At 35.2% G+C, this 21,744-nt stretch overlaps 1 protein-coding gene across 3 annotated transcripts; it reads right to left on the bottom strand.

Moving 5' to 3' along the window:
• Nucleotides 1–586: 586 nt before the first annotated feature.
• Nucleotides 587–21,367, bottom strand: LOC142344288 (uncharacterized). Of its 3 annotated transcripts, none has more exons than XM_075395872.1 (5): nt 21,222–21,367; nt 3,216–3,388; nt 2,385–2,614; nt 1,583–1,886; nt 587–868 (listed from the first exon to the last, which is right to left on the bottom strand). In XM_075395872.1, exons 2-5 carry the CDS (start codon nt 3,370–3,372, stop codon nt 720–722), a joined length of 840 nt encoding a protein of 279 aa, XP_075251987.1. In that variant the 5' UTR covers nt 3,373–3,388; nt 21,222–21,367; the 3' UTR covers nt 587–719. The 3 variants fall into 3 exon arrangements, with proteins under 3 accessions (XP_075251987.1, XP_075251988.1, XP_075251986.1); XM_075395873.1 differs by lacking the exon at nt 21,222–21,367 and adding an exon at nt 8,498–8,632; XM_075395871.1 differs by lacking the exon at nt 21,222–21,367 and adding an exon at nt 8,360–8,410.
• Nucleotides 21,368–21,744: the final 377 nt, after the last annotated feature.

Raw genomic sequence — 21,744 nt, 5'->3', positions numbered from 1 at the left:
ATTTTTTTTACAAAATTGACACAAAATTTTTGATAAATTTTCCAGAAAATGTGAATTAAAATAATCTCAATTTTCACAAAAATATAAACCTCGATACATTGCTCTAGAAAACGAAATTCAAAAAAATCTTTCTAATTCCATATTCTACGCTGGATGGGCTTTTTAATGATACCACTCTTTATTCTACGATGATTATATCGATCGCCAAAAATCCCAGTTGATTATATAGTTCCTCCCCCTTCCTCCCCTCTCAAGAGGGGTTGGAACAATAAAGTTAGCAACTCGCTGTCGAATGCTTGATAAAATAAATAATAGATTAGGAGCCAAAGTTGAGCAAATCATGATCGGAGTTACAGGATATCAATCCGTCTTGCAAGACATCTATCGTCTTGTAATGCAACCTTTTTTGAGATAATCTGATGAGATATAATCATCCAGTCTCGCTTGTGATCACAGATATGAGCCAAAAACGAAATTCAAAGAGGCCGCAAATTGAGGAACAAGACGTTTCAATTTCTGCACTCAATGCAATTATACAAACCAAGTATTTCACCAAAAGTCAACATCTAAATGTGCTGTAGGCGGAATGAAAGTGTCATGAACGGGCTTTGACATGCTTGATTTTTTTTATCTCGATCTGGGACAATTTGATTGTGCAGTGCGTTAGTGCCAATCATTAAGTCATCAGAATCGAAGAGACGCAAATTGTGACCGTCTAATTATTTCTTTGCAATGCGGGTGCTGAATGCGTGCAGTCTCTCTGCTGCGAGTGCTGCAGTGGCGGCCATTTTGACAACATTCATGTAGTTGCCCATTTTGATCTCCTTCGAGTGTTGATAAACATCTGTCTCCCAAGACACCACAAACTCTGCAAAGGCAAGGCATCTCTTTCCCTCTTCATCTTCAACTTCAATTTCAGTTTAATGTGCTTATGAGTGTCGGAAGAACAATTGTTAGCGACAGGTAAAAAGAAAACGGTTTCTACTCATCAGCATGGTTTTTGAAATCAGAATTGTCTTTTTATCAGAAGACTTATAAGTTTAAGCATTTGTATTCATTGTCAAATGTTTTTCATTTAAAGCCTCAATTGGTACCGAAAGAAAGTAGCAACGTTCAAAGACGTAAAAAGTTTCAGACGCAAAAAAATGGCCATCGTCAACAAAAAAGAGCAATGATGCTCAATAAAAAGAACAGTCTGAAATGTGGGGAATAATAAGAAAAAGGGCAGCTGAGAACAAGCCGCTGTGGCCTAATGCTGTTCCGCTGCGATTACGCAGGAACAAATTATAAAGAAAGTAGCTGCGACCAGTAAAAGAAGATTGGAGCATAGTCCTACCTTAGTTTACTACAGCTTTTGCATTATCAATTAAAAAATTTATTTCAACTTAAGCTAGTTAAGTTGTACCGCTTACGACACATTGGCAATGTACCAGAAAATTCATTATGGACAGAAATGCGTCATTACAATATCGGATGTTTTGAGCGCTCAAAGTTTAGCTTAGCACAAGCGTTGTTGTTGGAAAAAAAGAACAAAAAGTGGTTTTTATATAGTGAAATGAATAAAGTATGAAGAAACAGATGCCTGTCATATTTTCCGACATTCCTTCAGTTCTGCTGATGAAAGGCTGAATAAACGTGTTGAGATATGTGACGTCATCGTGTAGCTTCTGCATTATGTTCTTCGAAAGCAGAATTGAGTTCAAACTTCCCCCCTCCACAACGTACATTGGGATGTTGTCCATGTACTCTTCGTAGAAACGGAACGCGTAGGTGGGATCGGGGTTAGTGACGATCTCAATGACCTCTGTCATAGTCATGGCCAAGAATGCAGCCACAAAAATAGGTCGCTCTGTCACATTCGGATGATGGCAGGAGATTCGAGTGACCTTCAGAAAAACACTTGATAGTTAGTTTCACTTTCCTTGAATAGGCTATGATAAATTTCAAAGTATAATTTGTACTAATCTGGTTAGCGCTTCTTTTGTATAGATCTAAAATTTAAATTTCTGCCCAATAAGATAAAACCAAGTTTGATCACGGTTTAATTTTAAGTGCAATTATAGTCTCACTTTCATTAAGATAGGGACGCTACTTAAACGACGACGAGCTGTGAAAGGAAGATTTTTCATTCCATATAATGAATGTTTTGGCAATTTTTGTCAAACCAGCCCAAGCTGAGGACCATAACCCCTGTGGACACCCCTATGTGCTACATAGGTTGGGTGTCCGCTACATCAGTCCTCTACATAGGTTGACCTATAACCACTCCTCGGTATGCTATAAGTAAGTCTGGAATCCCCTTTCCACCTCAGAAGGGGGTCTGGGTTAGGGATATCAGCCTGGGCTATAGCAGAGTGATTCCACAGAATGTTCAATTATTGTACCTCTCTCTTGTCTCGGCGACCAGAACATTCATAGAAGATGGGCTGCAAGTCGTGCAGTCCTCTTGGGTTCGGAAGCCACGAGTACAGCTGCCCAGGGGCTGGCTGCCCCGCAAGGACACAGGGCTCAGAGTAAGTTAGATTGTCCAGTCGTTTCTTGGAACAGGTGCACACTTGGCTAAATTCCACTGAGTAAGAGTCTAGTGTCATCATTAGAACCAAAAGTGTGTTCCCTGTAAAAAAAATGGAAAACTTTCACGTGGTACCATCATTGCAGCCAACATTGGTCAGGCTATGGTCAACCTGAAGCTATGGTAAAGTAAGAGCTCAGCCTCACACAGACAGCTTCACGGAGGCAGGGGATTGAACTCTCTCAATCATTGCCGTGTGAATCAAACACCTTACCTCTCGGCTATTATGCCATAGGAAATACGTCACGAGAAAGGGGATTTTTTCTGAAGGAACAGATATCTTTTTGTAGTGAGATTATGCAAGGAGGTGTGCGACCCGAATTCCCATTAAATTAAAGCTAGTTTGCTCTCCAACCCAGAGGCCGGGACCCAAACAGGTTTGTGGTCTCCTGTGTGCAACCCAGTTGTGTCTGGCACCCTTATCCTCAACCAATTTGAGACTGGATCCGTTTTCCGCGACACAAGTTGGTCTGATCAAAGCGATCTTGGCCACGCAAATTGGTATAGGTGCGTAATTTTACAGAAAATTCTCTTTAGGGATGTAGACAAATGTATCAACTAGGGTTAAGCTCAAACGAAAAAACCCACAGCAAAGTGGCTTATTTTGGGGAATTATTGCTTGATCCCGGCTCACATCTCGTACCTTGGTCTCCCTTAGTATCCACATAGTCAATCTGGCTCTGAATGTTCTCCACATCCTGAATAGTAGTGATGACCTCAAACACAACAGTCGTCCCCAACAACACACTCATCGTCACCAACAGTCCTCCGAGTAACACCACTTTTGCTGTTCTCTTCATCTTGATGTTTATACTTCTGAAAAGTTAAAAATATTCATAACAACTAATGAGGATTACATCGTTTTAGTAAGGGAATAGGTTGATGTAAGATTCAATTAGATATGGTTAGAGATTCACGAAATAATTGCGGAAAGAAAGCAATTGTTTTGCGCAAAAAAACGGTCGACAGTCAATTTTTTTTTGCTTTCTGACCTCAGACATCGTTTCTTGCGACTTCATTGTTCCCATCAGCTACTGAACTTTTCGATCCCTCTGCGAACACAATTAAGGTGCCAATAACATTGTTTCTGCCTACAAAGAAATGCTCTTATTTGAATTAAAGATGGTTTCCATAGCCTAATAAGAGATGTACAATGATGCAATGCAAGATGACAGCAGTTTTAGCCAGCATACCAAAAGTATGTTTGTAGCTGTTTCTTCTTTTTAAAAATCGTGATCAAAACTGTTTTTGTTGAATAATCTGGATCTATTATGTTTCTGCCCCCCAATGTTTTATGCCCCCCCCCCCCCCCCCAATTACAATCTATATATTGTTATAATGCGTTACTATGTAAAAAATAGCACATGCGAAAAAGTTATTTATCCAATAAGCTTGGGGGGGCAGTAATCCAGTAATAGATCAGTAATCTTCTCAGTTCGTTTCCACTCATATAAACAAAGTTAGCAAAAATCATCTGACCTCAAGTATTCGCGTTTAAACTTCAAATAATAATTTTTCTGCCTTTTCTGGTATTTATAACAGTGTGTCGGTTTGAATTTGAATTTGAATTTGAATTTCTCCTGTTAATTTATAAAGCACGCAGAAGTTGTGGACACAGCAGAATCCACTATGAAAAATCCATAAATCCAAAATTTCATCAGGAGTGGACGCTTGCAAATACTAACGTATCTTAATTAAGCGCCCAGATTTTATTTAAAGACAAGTTTTTTTAACGTATCGTTTTGAATGATCAAGCTATATTGAAGTGCATTGACTAGGTTTTTAACTTTTATACAGGACATGGTCTCTTGTTCAAGCTGAGGTACTAATTTTTGTTTAAGTAGAAAATTTATCAAAATTCTACCGCGATAACCCAGAGATGTCCGAATTGAAATTCTTTTTGACAATTTTGTTTGTATAATGAGAGTGGTTTTCGAGCGAGTATTGTACGAAAAGTTTTGATTTGCGGTCAAAATCTCTTTCATCATTTTGTTTGAATGTAACCCAAAGTATGATTTAAGGCTGAATGAAAGCAGATGTTTTATGTACAATTCACAAATTGTCAAAATTTTGAACTCGAATAAAGTATCAAAGATGGAGTCACTTGGTTTCTTTCTAAAGACAATTCTCAAAATTTTCTTTTGTAACCGTTCATTTTTTTGAAACTTATTCAACGTTGTTCCACCATAAATAAGAAGTCCATAATCAAAAATTGGTACCACTGTAGTTTTGTAAAATATCAAAACGGTGTTGCGACTGCAAGTTCTCCTTAGCCTTGCAATTATTCCGATCCACTTCTTTAATTTTAAACAAATGGATTCCAAATGTTTTTCGAAAGTTAAATTCGCGTCTAAAATTACTCCTAGATATTTGTAGGTATTGCACTTCTGAACTGGGCAATTTTGAATGTTTGTGTTTGCTTTAGTTACAAAAAAATTCATTACAAAAGTTTTTGACGCGTTTAAATCCAATTTATTTTTATGTAACCAATATAAACCTGAATGAATTTCAGTAATTAATTCTTCAGAGGTTGGTCTGCTTTTGAAAAGGAGGCTGGTATCATCGGCAAAAAAATACGGAGTGGATAATTTACAAGCGTCCACAAAGTCATTAAAGTACAGTATAAATAATACAGGACCCAGAACAGAACCTTGAGGAACTTCATTTTTTACTATTAGTTCTTTCGATATTCTACTTTTCCATATAACACACTGTGTTCTTGATTTGAGATATGAAGAAAACCAGCTTTAAACCTGACCCCTAATTCCAAAGTTTTCTTATTTTTTCAACAGCAGCGAGTGATTAACAATGTCGAATGCCTTTTTCAAATCTAGGAAGATCGTGGTGCTATTGTTCCCTTTTTCTTTTTCCAACCTTACGTTTTCCACTACATTTACGAGTGCATCAAATGTTGATCTCCGATTACGGAAACCAAACTGATTTTCACCAAGAATTTTGAATTCATCTATGTAGTTGGGAATTTTTATTTTCATAATTTTTTCAAATACTTTTCCAAAAGACGGCAAAATTAAAATTGGTCGATAGTTATTGGCATCAGTTTTTGATCCCGTTTTGAATTGGGGTTGGATAGTTGCTCGTTTTAGGCTATTTGGGAAAACTCCGCTCAAAAAAGATTCGTTGATATATTTAACTAAAAATGGGGCTAAAGTTCTGTCAAATCTCTTAATGAAGGTGTTAGTGATCAGATCCACACCATGCGCAAAAGAATTCTGTAGGCTGGCTATTTGTGAAAGCACTTCTACTACATTTGTTTCGTGTAGCATCATAGATTGTTCTTCAGCATAATTAAATGAAGGAAAGCTTATTTGAGGTAATTTGCTTACTATTTCATCTGCAACATTTACAAAATGTTCATTGAAATAATCAGCTATGCCACTGGGGTCATCAGTTCCTATATTATTGAAAACAAGGTTATAACTCCGTCACTTCTTCTGTTCCTGCCTATCAATTTGTTTATGATTTTGTACATTTTGCTTGAGTCCCTACCACAATTTTGAATTTTGTTTTGTATGAAAAGTTTTTTTGTGTCGTTCATGATTTGAGTGCTCTTGCTTTTCAGTTGAAGATATCTATTTTTATCGATGTTGTTTTTTGTTCTCAACCATTTTGTTCTTGCATTGTTTCTCTTCGCAAAAAGATTTTTTAGTCGATTTGTAACCCATTGATTCCTATTTTTCTTTTGTTTTATTTCAACCAAGGCTGGTGTCTGTCGACTACAAAATGTAAACAGTTACAAAATGCGTTGAAAGATTGATCCGTATTGTTGTTCAGAAATGTGATTAAATTGTTTTCCAGTTCCTTTTTGTATTTTTCAAACAGTATTTTGTTGTTGAAGGCAGACATATTGCGACGTTTGGATGCTTTTATCTTGGGTTTAATCATATTTTTTGTTAGACTGAAAAATACTGGATAATGATCTGTGATGTCGTAACTGATAGAATTTACTATGCATTGATTTTTGTTGATATTTGTCAGAAATAAATCGAGGGATGATTTTGTTGTCGACGTTTCTCTAGTTATACCCGAATCCATTAGGTTTATACCGTTACTAGAGATAACATCTTCAAATCGCTTTTTTATTGGAGCCAGAGATAGCTGATCTATATTGAAGTCTCCACATATAATAAGATTTTGGTTCGCATCCACCATAGTCTCAAGATAGCTGTCAAATTCAGTCAAGAACTGATTTTTATTGAACCCAGGGGGAACATAGTATGTAATCAAAGTATAGTTTTCGTTATTTGTTCTAATTTTTATACCTAGGCTCTCATCATAGTTCGTTGGAAAGCTATCTAACAGAAGAATATCCTCCCTGCAAAACATGGCTACTCCTCCACCAATTCCCACCCTGTTTTTAGCAATTTTTTTCTGATAACCTGATATACTGAAGTGTTCTTCATGAGAACCCTCTTGTATCCAAGTTTCAACAAGACAAATCACAGTTGGTAGGGACTCAAATGTTTGCAAAAAAACCTGAAGTTCCTCAAGGTGTTTGTTTAGAGACCGGATATTAACAAGCAAGACTGTGAATGTTAGTTTTTTGACGCATAACTTTTGTTTTGCTGAAATGAAACACCGTACATATTTTGTTTTTGTTCATTGGTATATCATTTCCATTGTTTGTTGCGTCCATATCAGGCGAAAAAGCATAGGTTCTTTTATTATTTATGAATGGAGTACCATTTTGTACAGTTTGCAAACTCTTTTGTTGTCTCCTTTGATAATCCGGTAGCTCGCTGATGTCATCAACTGGTTGATATTTTTCACCATCAAAAGCCCATAAGTGTGATTTCCTAATCTTATAGTGAATGTCCAGTTCTCGAGCTTTTTTTTCAATGATAACATCCTTTTTCGCCAGTCGTTCATGAATGAAAATAGGATTCCCCATCGAATTTCTCAGACCTCTTAACCATGAAGCACGTTTCAGAATTATGTCCCTTTGTTGCAAATACAAAAATTGAACAATAATAGGCGCAATGTTTCCATTTTTTAGTGGGTGGGCAATCGAGATTTCGTCGGGATTCAAACTAACCTGTAAGATGTTGTTTAGTATTTGTAAAATTGGTGCGAGTACATTACCATCTGCTGGGATATCGATGTTAGTAAAAATAAGAAACGGTCTTTTTTGATATCTTTCTACTGCTGTTAATCGTTTTTCTAACTGATAAATGTTGTTTTCTGAAGTAATTTGGTTATTCTCAAGTTTTTCGAGACGATCCGTAAGATTTTGTATGGGATTTATACAACCGCAATGACTTGTAGCGGGAGAAAAAAGGTGCAATACGTGCGATTTAGTTGGTCGTGATTTCCGAGAAAAACGTGTCGCAAAAAAACAGATACACTGTCAATTAAAAAAAACGATGACTGCAGTGGCAAGGAGTATATGTTGGACAGCAGGCGCAAAAAAAGATCAGTTGAGTTTCTCCTGGTATTAAACAAAACTTTTGCGGAAATACAATTTAAGTTTGTAAAAGTCTAAGAGTTTGTAAAAAAAATAAATTTTTAAATCTGTAAATTTAATAGAGACATTTGAAAGCAATTTGAACAAGAAGACTCTACTCCAATAATTACACAAAAGCAACAAATAGATAAATGAAGCTACTCTTCACCCAAAATTCAGGTCAAATTAATCTTCAAGAATACCTCAGCTCAATTACATTAATTTTGGGGTTCGAAAATTAGAGCTTCCTATCTTTTAAACTATCTAAAACTATCATGTCATCCTGTGCACATAGGTCATGTATTAATTGTTTTAATGAACCCAACCGCATTTTGTGCTCAATATGCATTCGAAATGGTCGAACATCTAAAGCTTCGTTTGTTGTTGATTATGCATAAGAATTAAAAGAACTCCAGCATCATAAAATATGGGGCAAATATTTTTTCAATGAAATAAGTTCTAACTTTATTTTTTATCTTCTTCCTCAGTGTAGATTACCGATATCTACAATTATAGAGAAGATATGAGATTTGTATTTCTTGCAATTTTAGTCATTAAATAGAGCACCAAATAACTTTCGCCAAATATTTTGAAAAGTAAATAAGACTTGTAAATAATTGCAGCGCACATAAGTTCAGAAAGAATACTCAAAATACACGTACAATTTTTCTATAAAGCGGTGCAGATGTCTATGATCAAGATCTGTCTATCAATGGTTCAAGTGTTGATTTCGAGCGCATCGGGAAAATAAATTAGAAGCAGTATCTGGACAAATTAAAATTTAATCTCGAGTGTGACATAGGAGGATGCTTAGTTTTCCTAACAAAAAGTTGTTTTTATCGGGATAAAAAAAAGGGAAACTACAAGAAAAACGCCAAGCCAAAACTCTTCAAAATAATTTAAAAACTCACGGCTGCTAAAAACACGACATTACAGGCAGTTTCAGGCCAGTACACGCATCAAATAGGCAGTTTCGTACTGCAAAGATTTTTTTTCTCAAGTACCTCTTTTTTATAGTTAATCCCCAGTTATTTCACACTTTCTAAATTTTTATCGTTGATGCAAGGGCAATTAAATATTTCTAAATAAGAAATATCTTTATTTTGTTCATTTTACTAATTAAATTTTGCCACTGAGTAAAGTGAACGTAATTTTTCCATGCATGACAGAAAAGAAAAATTGGGCTAGAAAGTACTTTCTAGCCCAATTCTAGGCAAAAACAACTATAAATAAACTCACCGGTTCGATCAAAAAACCTGGCATTGGTTACGATCGACTTCAAACACTAAATTTAACATAAGTCAGTTTTAAAAAACAAAACAAAATAAACAACCCCTTTATCACTATTTTCTAAAAGTATGAAGATAAAAACTTGCCTGAAAATGCGAAAAAAAACCAACTGGCGCACATTCAAGCACATTTTGCTCTGGGTTTTTATCTTTATCCTCTTTCTAAACGTAAAGTACTGGTCTCGCTTCCAAACTAATTAGGTTTACATATATTATATGTTTTCTAGCGAGAGAAAAATATCCCTAATTAGACGGCAAGAAAGTGTTGTGGGATAGCATCAGGTCTGATTTTTTTCAGTCTTATTTGTTTCAAGGTTAGTCTTTTTCACTCGTCCATATCAAGCAAAATCCCAATTTTTATATTACTGGAGAAATGTTTTATAGCTGGAGAAAAAAAATATCCCTAATTAGACGGCAAGACAGTGTTGTGGGATAGCATCAGGTCTGATTTTTTTCAGTCGAATTTGTTTCAAGATCAGTTTTTATCACTCGTCTATTTCATGCGATATCCCAATTTTTTACTTTGTTAATTTTCTGTTAGAAAACACTAATTTATTCAACGTACCTAGATTGAGTGAGTTCTTTTCCTAGATTGTTACTGTTCTAGGCAAAACCAGGTGGTTATCTTCCAATATCTTGATAAATCATTGCTGTCGAAATTTTTCCAAGAAACAAAAACCATAAAAACCAAAAAAGTAAAAAGTAAAACCAAGTAACTTTGAGTTTTTAATCAAAGCAAGTATTTTTTTAGATGTTTTACAATGCTTTGAACTGGATTGAACGATGGCAAGAGAAAGTTAAAAACTTTTTGTGCAATCGTACTTCAATCCTAAAATTGTAAAAAAAAATCAAGGTTTGAAAATGTTTATTGAGCGGAAAAGCAGAAGCGCCATTTCGCTAATGTTGAAAAGTTAGTTCTTATGAAATACCATTAATTTTCCAAATACCATTATAACAATTAATTTTCCAAATACCATTATAAAAATTAGTTTTTCAATTTTTTCTTTAAATACCGAAAAAAAATCGATGAAGTGCCACATTAACCGCAAAAACAAATAGCCATCTCGCACGCTTCCTGAAAGAAGAAAGAAGTAAAGTTATTTTAGAAAATTATTCCAAAAATTTAGCGAGTCGATGCTTTGCCTTGCGAGATTTTGTAATAATCTTGCGCGATCTTGCGGATTCTGAGATATATTTTCCAAGGTCAAACCTATCCCAATCAATTTTATACTAAGATCTTAAAAAAATCTAATTATGAGAAAATCAACTGGGGCTGGTGTGATCGCGGAAAATATATCCTCAGAATCCGCAAGATCGCGCAAGATTATTACAAAATCTTGAAAGGCAAAGCATCGATTTGCTAAATTTTTGAGCTGAATTTTTTATTATAATTTTTCTTCTTTATGGAAGCGTGCGAGATGGCTATTCGTTTTTTGGGTTAATGTAGCACTTCAACGAATTTTTTTGGTATTCGAAGAAAAATTTGGAAAATTAATTGTATTAATGGTTTTTGGAAAATTAATGCAAGATTTTGTAATGATCTCAAAATGAACATCTAGTTATGATAAAATTAACTAGGGTAGGTGTGATCTTGAAAAATGTATCTCAGAGTCCTCAGGATCTTGCATGGACTTGCCGTGGATTTTATTGGTCCAAGCACTGGGATTGTCGGCTCTACAAAAAGAAAAGAAAAGCCCTTTAAAGCAATGAATTTACCTCACGGATAATTATCAAAATGGGTTCTCAGACTTAAAAAGTTATTAGAATCCAGTCAGTATGCAAATTAATAACAATTAATATTAATGGTTTTGAGAGAGAAAACAGCCAGATTTTTAATTTCCGAAGGAAGTAATTGTCTTTTAGTTTCGTTTGTAATTCCTCTTTCTCGCTGAGTTCATCGGTCTACAACAGAAATCATTAAAGTTTGTCTATGTATATTTGCACATCCTTGGAAGTATCATTAACACTCGCTTATTTTTTCCTCCGGAGACATGGCAGCACTTGAAAGCAAAAAACAACCCGCCCCCGCCACACACATGCACACACACATATTATATATATATATATATATATATATTATAATATTTTATATATATATATATATATATATATATATATATATATATACACCTATATATATATATATATATATATATATATATATATATATAAACACAGAAACACACACTAGTGTTCCCCTCGAGAACAAATTTTCCGACCCACAGTGGGGCAGGTACTATATAGTTAAATAGTTTTTAGTTCAGTCAATTTTAGCCGATCGATACAATCCTCGTGGAGAGTTGCGAGTGGTATCATTAGAAAGCCCATCCATCGTAGAATATAGACTTAAAAGGTTTTTTATTTTGTTTTCTTTTCACAGATTTATCGAGGTTTAAAGATTTGTGAATATTTGACTGACTTCACAGTTGTTTTTGTTCACATTTTCCGTACTTTTTGCACAATTTTTGTCAATTTTGCTAAAATGTATGTTAAAAAAATTCACAAAAAGCGTTAATGGTTTTAGCTTTAAAGACACAGAAAAGTTAAAGTTGCGGAATAATTTAACCTGAAAAACCTTCCAAAAGCTCGTCTAAACTTAGCGTTTTCCCATCAAAAAGTATATTCTATGCAATATTTTGTTTAAACATGCTTGAAGTGCAAACCATTTACTATCGCTTGCTATAGAATGTTGTGGAAAAAATCGCCGATAGTTCACAATTTAACTCATCAGTTTTTTATTAAAAAGTACATCAATTGTTTTTGACATCTTGTCTTTTTGCTCAAAATTGGTTTTTCCCTTGCATTGGGAGCAATTACCTGCATATAAAGGACGAAAGAAAAAAAGGCTGGTTTGCGTTTACTCGTGGGTGCGAATTGTAAAGGCCGCAGTTTTTTTAATTAATTATTTTTAAAATTTTTTCGCTTTTGTTTCTTCTAAGTTAATTACCAGAAGGTTTTTATACCGGAATGAGTTCATTTCATAGCTCAATCACAGACAGATTTTTTTGCAGTTAAATGAGATTCAATGAACATATATCAAGTGTTGAATTAGAAGCTGAAAATTTTGTATGGCTTTAACATTATTTTTTTTGTAATTTTCTTTTGAGTTTTGTGTTTTTTTTTTTATTTGTTGTCATTTTGTAGTCCTAATACTTAGTCGCAATTATGACACGTCCTAGAAAGCTAAAAATTATCCTATTTTTTTATTAATTGAAAGCTCTTCGTTTTTTTTGTCTTCCAAAAAAGTTTTTGCAAATTAAAACAAGAGTAGATTTTTCAGATTTTGCCGTTTTTACCTTAATTCTGTCCATTTTCAGCTCAACTCCAGTAGAGAGGTAGCATATTTTTTTACTGAATTACACATTAGGCGTCACTGGGCGTAGCGTTTTCAGAAATTGTGCTTTGGCTTTGAGATAAATAGTTTTCATATTTTCTTTTTTTTTGTAAATTTCTCAAATTTCTTTTTTCATTTTTTATACATATATTCTTCGTCCTGTCACACTTATACGTTACTGACATAACACATATCCTTACAAAGGCGCTGAAAACGCTGATTTGAGTATATTTGAAGTGTTTATAGTGAAGAATGTACGATTATAACGGCTTCGACACGGTTTTCTCTCAAATTTTAATTAATTTTTTCTTGTTTGGTTGTGTTTGTCGAAATTTTGTATTTGTATGATATATTCTGGATATAATAGGTCTCCGGGATTTGTCTCTGGTTTTTTTGAAGTTGCGCGGGAAACTATTCAATTGTTGGACTCCATCGCAAAAGGTTCTTACGACTTTGAATTTATTTGCTTTAAAGTCTTGTTTTTTCGGCTTGTAGATTAGATTTATCAATGGCATATTGCATATTTTTCGGTGAATGGAATCTTAAAACTTTTAACTGTTACCCCGTCTCCCTAAGGGCAGGTCCTGTTTCTTTTTTAGTGATTTCTAAGTTAATTTATTCACTTGAATTTTTTTTTGATGTCTTTGTCCTGTCTAGTTAATGGTTTGTCTCATCATCCTTCCTAAAACAAAAACGGAATTTTGAAATTGTTTAACGGTTTGTATAGAGAGAATTTTCATTTTTTATGCCAATTTTTTCCTTGATAAATCAAAAAATTTGCATGATCGGAACATTATAGGCAAGCACACATTAACGAGACTCCCTGATGCATCTTTAAGCTTCAAGCAGGCAAACGTCTACTTGAATTATATTATAAAGTTTAACATTACCAACTTTAGACAATCACGGGTGTGGTACGGTTGTACCAAATTTGATAAATTGTACTTAATTCATTAGTTGTCCTTGTGCTAGTCAAAAGTCATTCATATTTATATTCACATCAGTAAAACTTTACCGCCGACTATAAAGTCAGGTTTTCAGTTTTGATCATACTTTAGTATTTATTAACTTTTCATTCTCTTAACAAAATCCCCCTCAATTTTGTCATCAGAATAGTTCTAAACGGACTCGAGACAGAATTCCACGTCTTCAAAATAGTGCTGCTTTTGTAACACTATAGCAGAATAAAATTAGAAGCCGTAATTCTACACTCACTGAATATAGTGGATTCGCACCTCGAATCCAACGTCAATAAATTACTACGTATCCGTGAATCAACTCCATATCTCCGAAGTAAGAGGTATCACATTGAGCAGTCAGGAACTAAAGAACGTGCTGTTCTTGTTTTAGAACCCTTTTGGGAAAGGCCGACTTTGGAACCACCGTTGAGATGGGAACGTTGGCAAATAATGTTAAAGCTGGCCATAGTTGCTAAAGAGGGCATCTCAATCGATACTCTACGAGAAGAACCACCGGACAAAGTCACCCTTCCCCCCTGAATCTATCGAAGAAGTAGATGTAGAAAATAGCACTGCCCAAAGTGAAAGAGATCGCAGAAATCGGAACGAACAACTTAAGAATGCATGGCTTAATAAATGTCAGAAAACTGAAGCGGCAAGAATACTGTGTGGCAATAGGCATTGGAAGTTTTGTGACAACAAAGCTGTCTGGCTCACCTACCTCAGTCTTGGCATGGAAGGCCGTCGAAAAGTTGGTTCTCAAGATCCATCTATTCAAATTGATCAGATATCTACGAAGGACCTTTGGGAGAATTTGGATCAAGAATTCACTAAGCAGCAGAATATAACTTTCGACCGTTATACATTTCTAACCCAAAAGCAACTAAAAAGAGAACCAGTCAAAAAGTTCTAAGGATGTCTCCGTGAACTTTCTCTGAACAGGGACCTTGGCAGTCATGAGGAATTCATCATTCGGGACGTTTTCAAAGCAAATATGCAAGATGGTGAGATTCAGAGAGAATTACTAAAAAAATAAGATCGGCTAAAAAGGCTTTAGAAGTGGCAATAAATATTGAGATAGGCATCCAAAATCAATTGAAGATGTCAGGAAGAGCTGCTCATCAAACTACAAATGAAGTAACGAATATGTCCATTAACAACATTCAAAGTTCAGGGAACCGATCTCGACCCTCAACGAGCAACTTTTTCAAAACTACAATCTGTTCCAATTGTGGTTATGGATGGTCTGCTACTAATCACAAAATTACCCTGCTCGCAGAAAAAACTGCAAAAACTGTGGAATTGCAAATCGTATTGCAAAAGTATTTAGAAAGACTAAACAACAAATAAAACCAAAAGCAAGAGTCAACATTGTAGACGATACCATTTCTGAAGCAGCGATGGTCGGTACCTCAGCTACTGCAGGAGAAATTTATCAATCAAATTGATAAATTGCTTCAAAAACAGCAGATTCATCAATCAAATTGATAAATTGCTTCAAAAACATAGTATCTACGATGTTAACTTTGATTCTGAATATGATGAATTAGACGACAATTGTGTTGCAATAATCTCCAATAATGACATTATCAGAGAAGTAGAACCAGTAAATGTAAACATTTGTATCGGGAATACAAACACAAAAGCATTAGTGGATTCGGGAAGCGTTTCACTATCATCAACAACAGTCTAGCAAACAAAGTAGTATCAGATTGTCAGGAAAAATTTTGGATATAATCGACGCATATGCACGAACTCAAAAATTTCTCCAATGATTTAATCAAGACTAATGGATCAATCAAGACTTCAGTAAAATTTAATGACTGTGTAGCTAAATACGTCAATGTTACAGTTGCTGAAGATGGCCATAGGCCAAAAAATGGATGACATCTTTTTCCACAACTTGGACTATCACTCCCACAAACTAAAAAAATCTCAAATGGAGATCAAAACCAATGTTTAATCAGGAAACAAAGAGCATTCGACTTTCCTGATCTAATCTCTCGAATTGGTAAATCGTTAAAACATTCAGTTAAATCTACGTTCATTAAAAACTTCACACCTACACATCAAAAAGGACGTAGAGTGCCAATTAATCTTCAACCCTTAGTTAACCCAAACTTAAAAAAACTACCAGATGATAAACACATCATAAAGATACAATTTTTAAATCACCAATAGTTATCACGGGAAAGAGCGATAAAACAGTTAAATTGTCTCTAGATTCTAAAATCTTAAATAAATCTATCCATAAAAATAAATGTTAAATGCCTAGCGTCGATAATTTAATTGACACAATACAACAAAGCTTGAAAACAAACAAATCTCATGAAACAGCAACTCTGGATTTGAAATACTCGTACAGCCAACTTAATTTAGCCCCGGAAACGGCTCGGCATTGCAACTTTAATATCCTTAGCGGCGAAGGTACTGGTACATACCGCTTCATTACTTGATTTGAATTTACGGATTAACTGATATGCCAGCGGCATTCCAATTATTAATGGACTATACATCAGTTGGACTAGATAATACTCATTGTTTTCTAGATATATTTTATAATTGTAAGCCGTGGCTCAAAAGAAGATCATTTGAAGTTAGTTAATAAATGTCTCAAAAAACTGGACGAGGATAATTTGAGAACAAAATTACCCAAATTTCATTTCGCTAAAACCAAAATAAAAAAGTTAGGCCATAAATTTATTCAATCTCGAATGGTACCACATGAAACAAAAACCTCAGCAATTCTAAATCTAACAGCACCTAAAATCTAAAAAAAAATACTATCATTCTTAGACTCTGTACATTATCTTGGTAAATTCATCCCTTATTTTCTCAGTTATGTCATCCAATCCGACTTTTACTTAAAAAAGAACACAAAATTTGTTTGGAATGATGAACTTGAAGCTAATTTCCAACTGATTAAAAATAATGTAGCAAACGCAACAGAAAACAAACACTATAATCCACACTTGGAAACCCGGATCAAATGTGACGCATCTAGAGCAGGATTAGGAGCAGCATTAGAACAGCGTTCAACAACAGGTTGCCATACAGTTGCCTTCGCGTCTCGTTACCTGAACTCTAACGAGTAACGTTATAGTATCGATGAATTAGAATCATTAGGAAGTGTGTGGTCTGTAGAATATTTTAAATATTACATTTTTGGAAGATCATCCACAATCATTACAGATCATCGGGCATTACTTTCAGTAATGAAGGAATACAGATCTAACAAAACTTACAATAGTAGTTTAACCCGTTGGGTGAATCAATTATTAGCTTTTGATTTCAACATCGAACACATACCAGGCGCAAAAATGGGGATGGTAGACTATATTTCCCGCCACCGAAATCGAAAAGCAAAAGTTACAAACAAAATTGATGAGGAATTTGTGGTTGCAACAATTACCCGCATTCGTGACGCGATTGAAGCAATTTATACTTATACGACACCACAAAACTGTCAATCACATCACTTTGGCAGCGTCAATTACACACATTCCACACGTGCCTCAATTCCCCGCCGAACAAATCATTCCAATTTGCTTTCTGCCTTAAACTGCCGTACAACACAGTTGGTTCTTACTAGCTCTGCAAACACAGCACAATTTCAACCTCAAAATAATTCAAGCATGAGAAACTCAAATACTAAACCACAAACCCCACCAACCCCTGCAACCAGCAGGGAGACATTTCAACCAATGCTTAATTCAGCGGTCAACTCCACCCGCTCCTCCAATGAATGCCCCGCTTCGCTGAATTTAGAATTCTCAAAGGAGGAAGTCTTTGAGAAAAATTTAACTCAACAATTCACAAAAGGCTTTCTGGCGGTTTTAACGAGCAAAGATGCAGTCTTGAAGGAGGTGAGGGACTGCACCCTTCAGGATGATGAGCAGTGATGCAAAGAGGTTAACCCATACTTTCATTCACATTGGAGGGATTTACAGGTCCGATCAGGATGTGTCTGCATAGACGAACGTGTGGCAACACCACACTCAAAACATGATTCAGTACTTGAGTCTCTCCACCTCAACCACCCAGGCAGTTGGAGTATGATTACCGTAGGCCAATATCCATTCTGGCTTCAGATGCATAAAGAGATTCTCAATAAGGCAGCGCAGTGCAAAGCCTGCACTGAGATTGGTAAGAGCCCTAAACCCGTCATTCCAGCGTCAAAATGGAACCCTTTACTGAATTTTTCCGAGCCTAACGAAGAAACTCAACTAGATTTCGGAGGTTCAGTTAAAAGTGAAAAAGACCAAGATATACATTTCCTTGCATGTGTTGACCGTTTCTCTAAGTACCCTACAGTAGAAGTTTTTGATAAAGCCATTGAATCCAATGTAATAAAATTTCTAGATTAATATATTCAGATACATGGTGTTCCCCGAAATATTAGATTAGACCAAGCACGCTGTCTAATTGGATATAAAGTAAAGAATTTCTGTAAACAAAATAAAATTTAAATTAACACCGCTCCTGCTAACGATCATAGAGCCATTGGATTATTGAAAGTTTGATACATACAATTAAAAGGCGTCTAACTGCATAAAATTAGATAATACAAATAAAACATTCATGATTATAGAAGCAATAAAGTCAATAGTTTTTTAACTACGTATATGTAAAAAAAGATTACAAAAGTAACACCTTTCCAAGTACGTTTTGGAGGAAAGCCAAAAACACCACTTAGTAACATAAGTACGATACCAATGTCTTCTAACTTGAGAAAATATTCTCAACCAGTTTTTAGACGCTGACACAGTCCCAGTAAAAGACTACTTGGATGACAATGGCTGGGTGACTGGTGAGCGAAGCGATATCCTTGTTGAGGAAACGATGACGAAGGCCCAAGTAGACGCGGCCAGGCGATATAACATCGATAAATGCGTGCATAATATTAAATACCTGCAGTTTAAAAATTATTGAAGCCGTAGATATGTGGTATGGTTGTACCATATTTGATAAAGTGTACCTAATTCATTAGTTGTCCTTGTGCTAGTCTAAAGTCATTCATATTTATGTTGACATCAGTAAAACTTTAACGCCGACTATAAAGTCAGGTTTTCAGTTTTGATCATACTTTAGTATTTATTAACTTTTCATTCTATTATCAAAATCCCCCTCAGTTTTGTCATCAGAATAGTTCTAAACGGACTCGAGACAGAATTCCACGTCTTCAAAATAGTGCTGCTTTTGTAACACTATAGCAGAATAAAATTAAAAAATATCAACTTCAATAATTTACTACGTATCCGTGACTCAACTCCAGGTCTCCAAAGTAAGAGATATCACAAGAATAAATCACATGATGTAAGAAATAAATAACGTGGATAAACATTGTAAAGGTTAACATTACCGACTTTAGACAATTACGTGAAGAATACCTCCTAAAATGTTGTATCTTTTCCGTTTGTGCCCCCTGCTTAGTGGATGCATATTATGCACAGCTCAAACGCATGTGCCATATTTGTCTATAATGATTTACTGCTATACCAGATTTTTATACTGGCTCGAAATGCAGACCATTTACTCTCAATTGCTATGGAGTGTTCTTAAAAACATTTGCCGATAATTCCCAAATTAACTCATTGATTTTTGATTGAAAATTTCATCAATTGTTTTTGATATGATATCTTATTGGTCAAATTGTGTTTTTCGATTACATTTGGAGCAATTGCCTGTATTTAAGGTACCACAAAAAAGTGCTTGTTTGCGCCCATTTGTGCGACCGAATTGTAGAGCTCGCACCTTTTAAAATTATTTTTTTTTCAAACTTTTTCGCTTTTGATTCTTTTAAGTTAATTACCAGAAGGTTTTTATACCGGAATGGGTTCATTTCATAGCTCGAACACCGTCAGATTTTTTTGCAGCTAAATGAGATCCATTGAACATATATCAAGTGTTCAATTAGAAGCTCAAATTTTTGTATGGCTTCAACATTATTTTTGTGTAATTTTTTTGAGTTTTGTGTTTTTATTCGTTCTCGTTTTGTAGTCCTAATACTTAGTCGCGATTCTGACACGTCCTAGAAAATTAAAAAAAATATTTTTTTCTCAAATGAAAGATCTTTGGCTTTTTTGTCTTACAAAAAAGTGTTTGCAAATTTAAAAAAAAGAGTGGATTTTTCAGATTTTGCCCTGTTTTTACCTTATTTCTGTCCATTTTCAGCTCTACTCCAGTAGAGAGGTCGCATGTTTTTTAACTGAATTACACTTTAGGCGTTACTGCGCGTAGCGTTTTCAGAAATTGCTCTTTGGCTTTGAGATAAATAGTTTTCATATTTTCTTTTTTTTTGTAAATTTCCCCAATTTTTTTTTCATTTTATATACATATATTCTTCGGCTTGTCACATTTATACGTTACTGACATAAAACCTATCCTAACAAAGGCGTTGAAAACGCTTATTTGAATATATCAAGGGTTTATGGTGAAGAATGTACGATTATAACGTCTTCGACACTCTTTTCTCTCAAATTTTAATTAATTTTTGGTGTGGTTGTTTGTCGTACTTTTTGTATCTGTATGATATATTCTGGATAAAATAGGTCTCCGGGATTTGCATAATTATACTTCAAGCAGGCAGACGTCTACAGGAATTAAATTATAAAGGTTAACATGACAAACGTTAGACGGTCACGGAAAAATTTGCTCCTAAAAGTTTGTATCTTTTCCGTTTGTGCCCCCAACGTAGTGGGAGCATATTCTTTGCACCCACGGACGCACATGCCGTTTTTTTACATAACGATTTACTATGTAATGGCACGTGTTCTGTAACGGGTGTGCATAACGTACTGGGGGGACGGAAAAGAACCAAGAATCTTTATGTGTCGAAGTTTAAAATATACTCCCGGAACAACTCCGCTATGCACCCCCCCCCCCCCGCACCAACATAGTTTATATGCTGATTCGTTTCTGCAGCCCCCAAAACGGGGGGCATTAACGAAAAAAATGTGGGTTTTCTGCTGAGTAGAAACATGCTTTCTTGTTTGTGAGAATTTAGACAGAATGGATATTAATCATCTCTCGATACGATAACAACAGCTGCATAACTTATCTACTAATGAAAAGAGGGATCTGTTTTGGTTCGCCCCTCTATTCTGGTTAGACTGTAGGAACAAAAAAATCAACTTAGCTGGAGGGGAAGATAGACTTCCTTGTATAGACCTGGAATTATTAAAAGACCGTCCTCGACCATTATAAGGCATGAAAAGACAGTCCTGGATAGATTTTAGGTAAAAAATTTAGCTGGACTTTAGCTGGGTCCTCAATCATGTACCCGCGTTGAGAATTTTGTCGGATTTAAACTTAAGAAACTGTCGGTTTTTGTCGGTTTTACTTCGCCAAAACCGATCAAAGCCCTTACGTTTTTTTTTCGTCGGTTTGATCGGTTTTCGTCGGTATTTAAACGTAAGAATCGTCTCAAGTACTTTTTCTTACCCTCCCCCACAGACATTTAGGTCTTTTCATAAGTCGAGGTTTCGACCTGGCTAATATCAAAGCAGAGTTTGACCACTGTTTAAGAATTCCGTAGCTTTCGTTAACAGTTTAATTGATCGGTAAATTTGGTTAAAATGGATGATCGAATGGTGAAAAAACTAACTTTATTTCCTTCTGTATAGCAGCTGATAGATATGTGATCGTGTATCTGTAAGTGTTGCCAAATCCTGGAAAAATTGTTCTGCTTTGTTTTTATAAAACTATTTATCCTGTTTAGATATTTATGTCAAATGTCGGAACTCAATTAAATGTTGGTTTCCTTAATTTGACTTGTAAACATGTCTATCAATTTCAATCGGAAGTATATAAAAACATTGAAGAGAGGCATGATCATTAATTCAAAATTTCTGTCACATCTCTTTATTTTTGACGACGTTTGTGTATTGAATTATTCATGGACTCTTTCGTCGCAGTTCATTGGAAGATTCGAGTTGAATAACTTTTTTATACCGTAGAGCTTAAATGGTTGCACCAACCAAATCACAGCTGGTAACATTCTCCCAGAACGAAATGACCACGTTGTTGACCCCCGGGTTGAATTTTTCCGCCCAAATTGATGTAAGAGTGGGGCTGCAATAGGAGGATTTTTTAGGAAAATGCAGCTCAAAACTCTTACGTCTTTTTGG

Source organism: Convolutriloba macropyga, chromosome 8 (assembly GCF_964194025.1).
Source record: "Convolutriloba macropyga chromosome 8, txConMacr16.3, whole genome shotgun sequence".
Taxonomy (NCBI): Eukaryota; Metazoa; Xenacoelomorpha; order Acoela; family Convolutidae; genus Convolutriloba; species Convolutriloba macropyga.
This window is presented reverse-complemented; position numbering and strand designations above follow the sequence as displayed.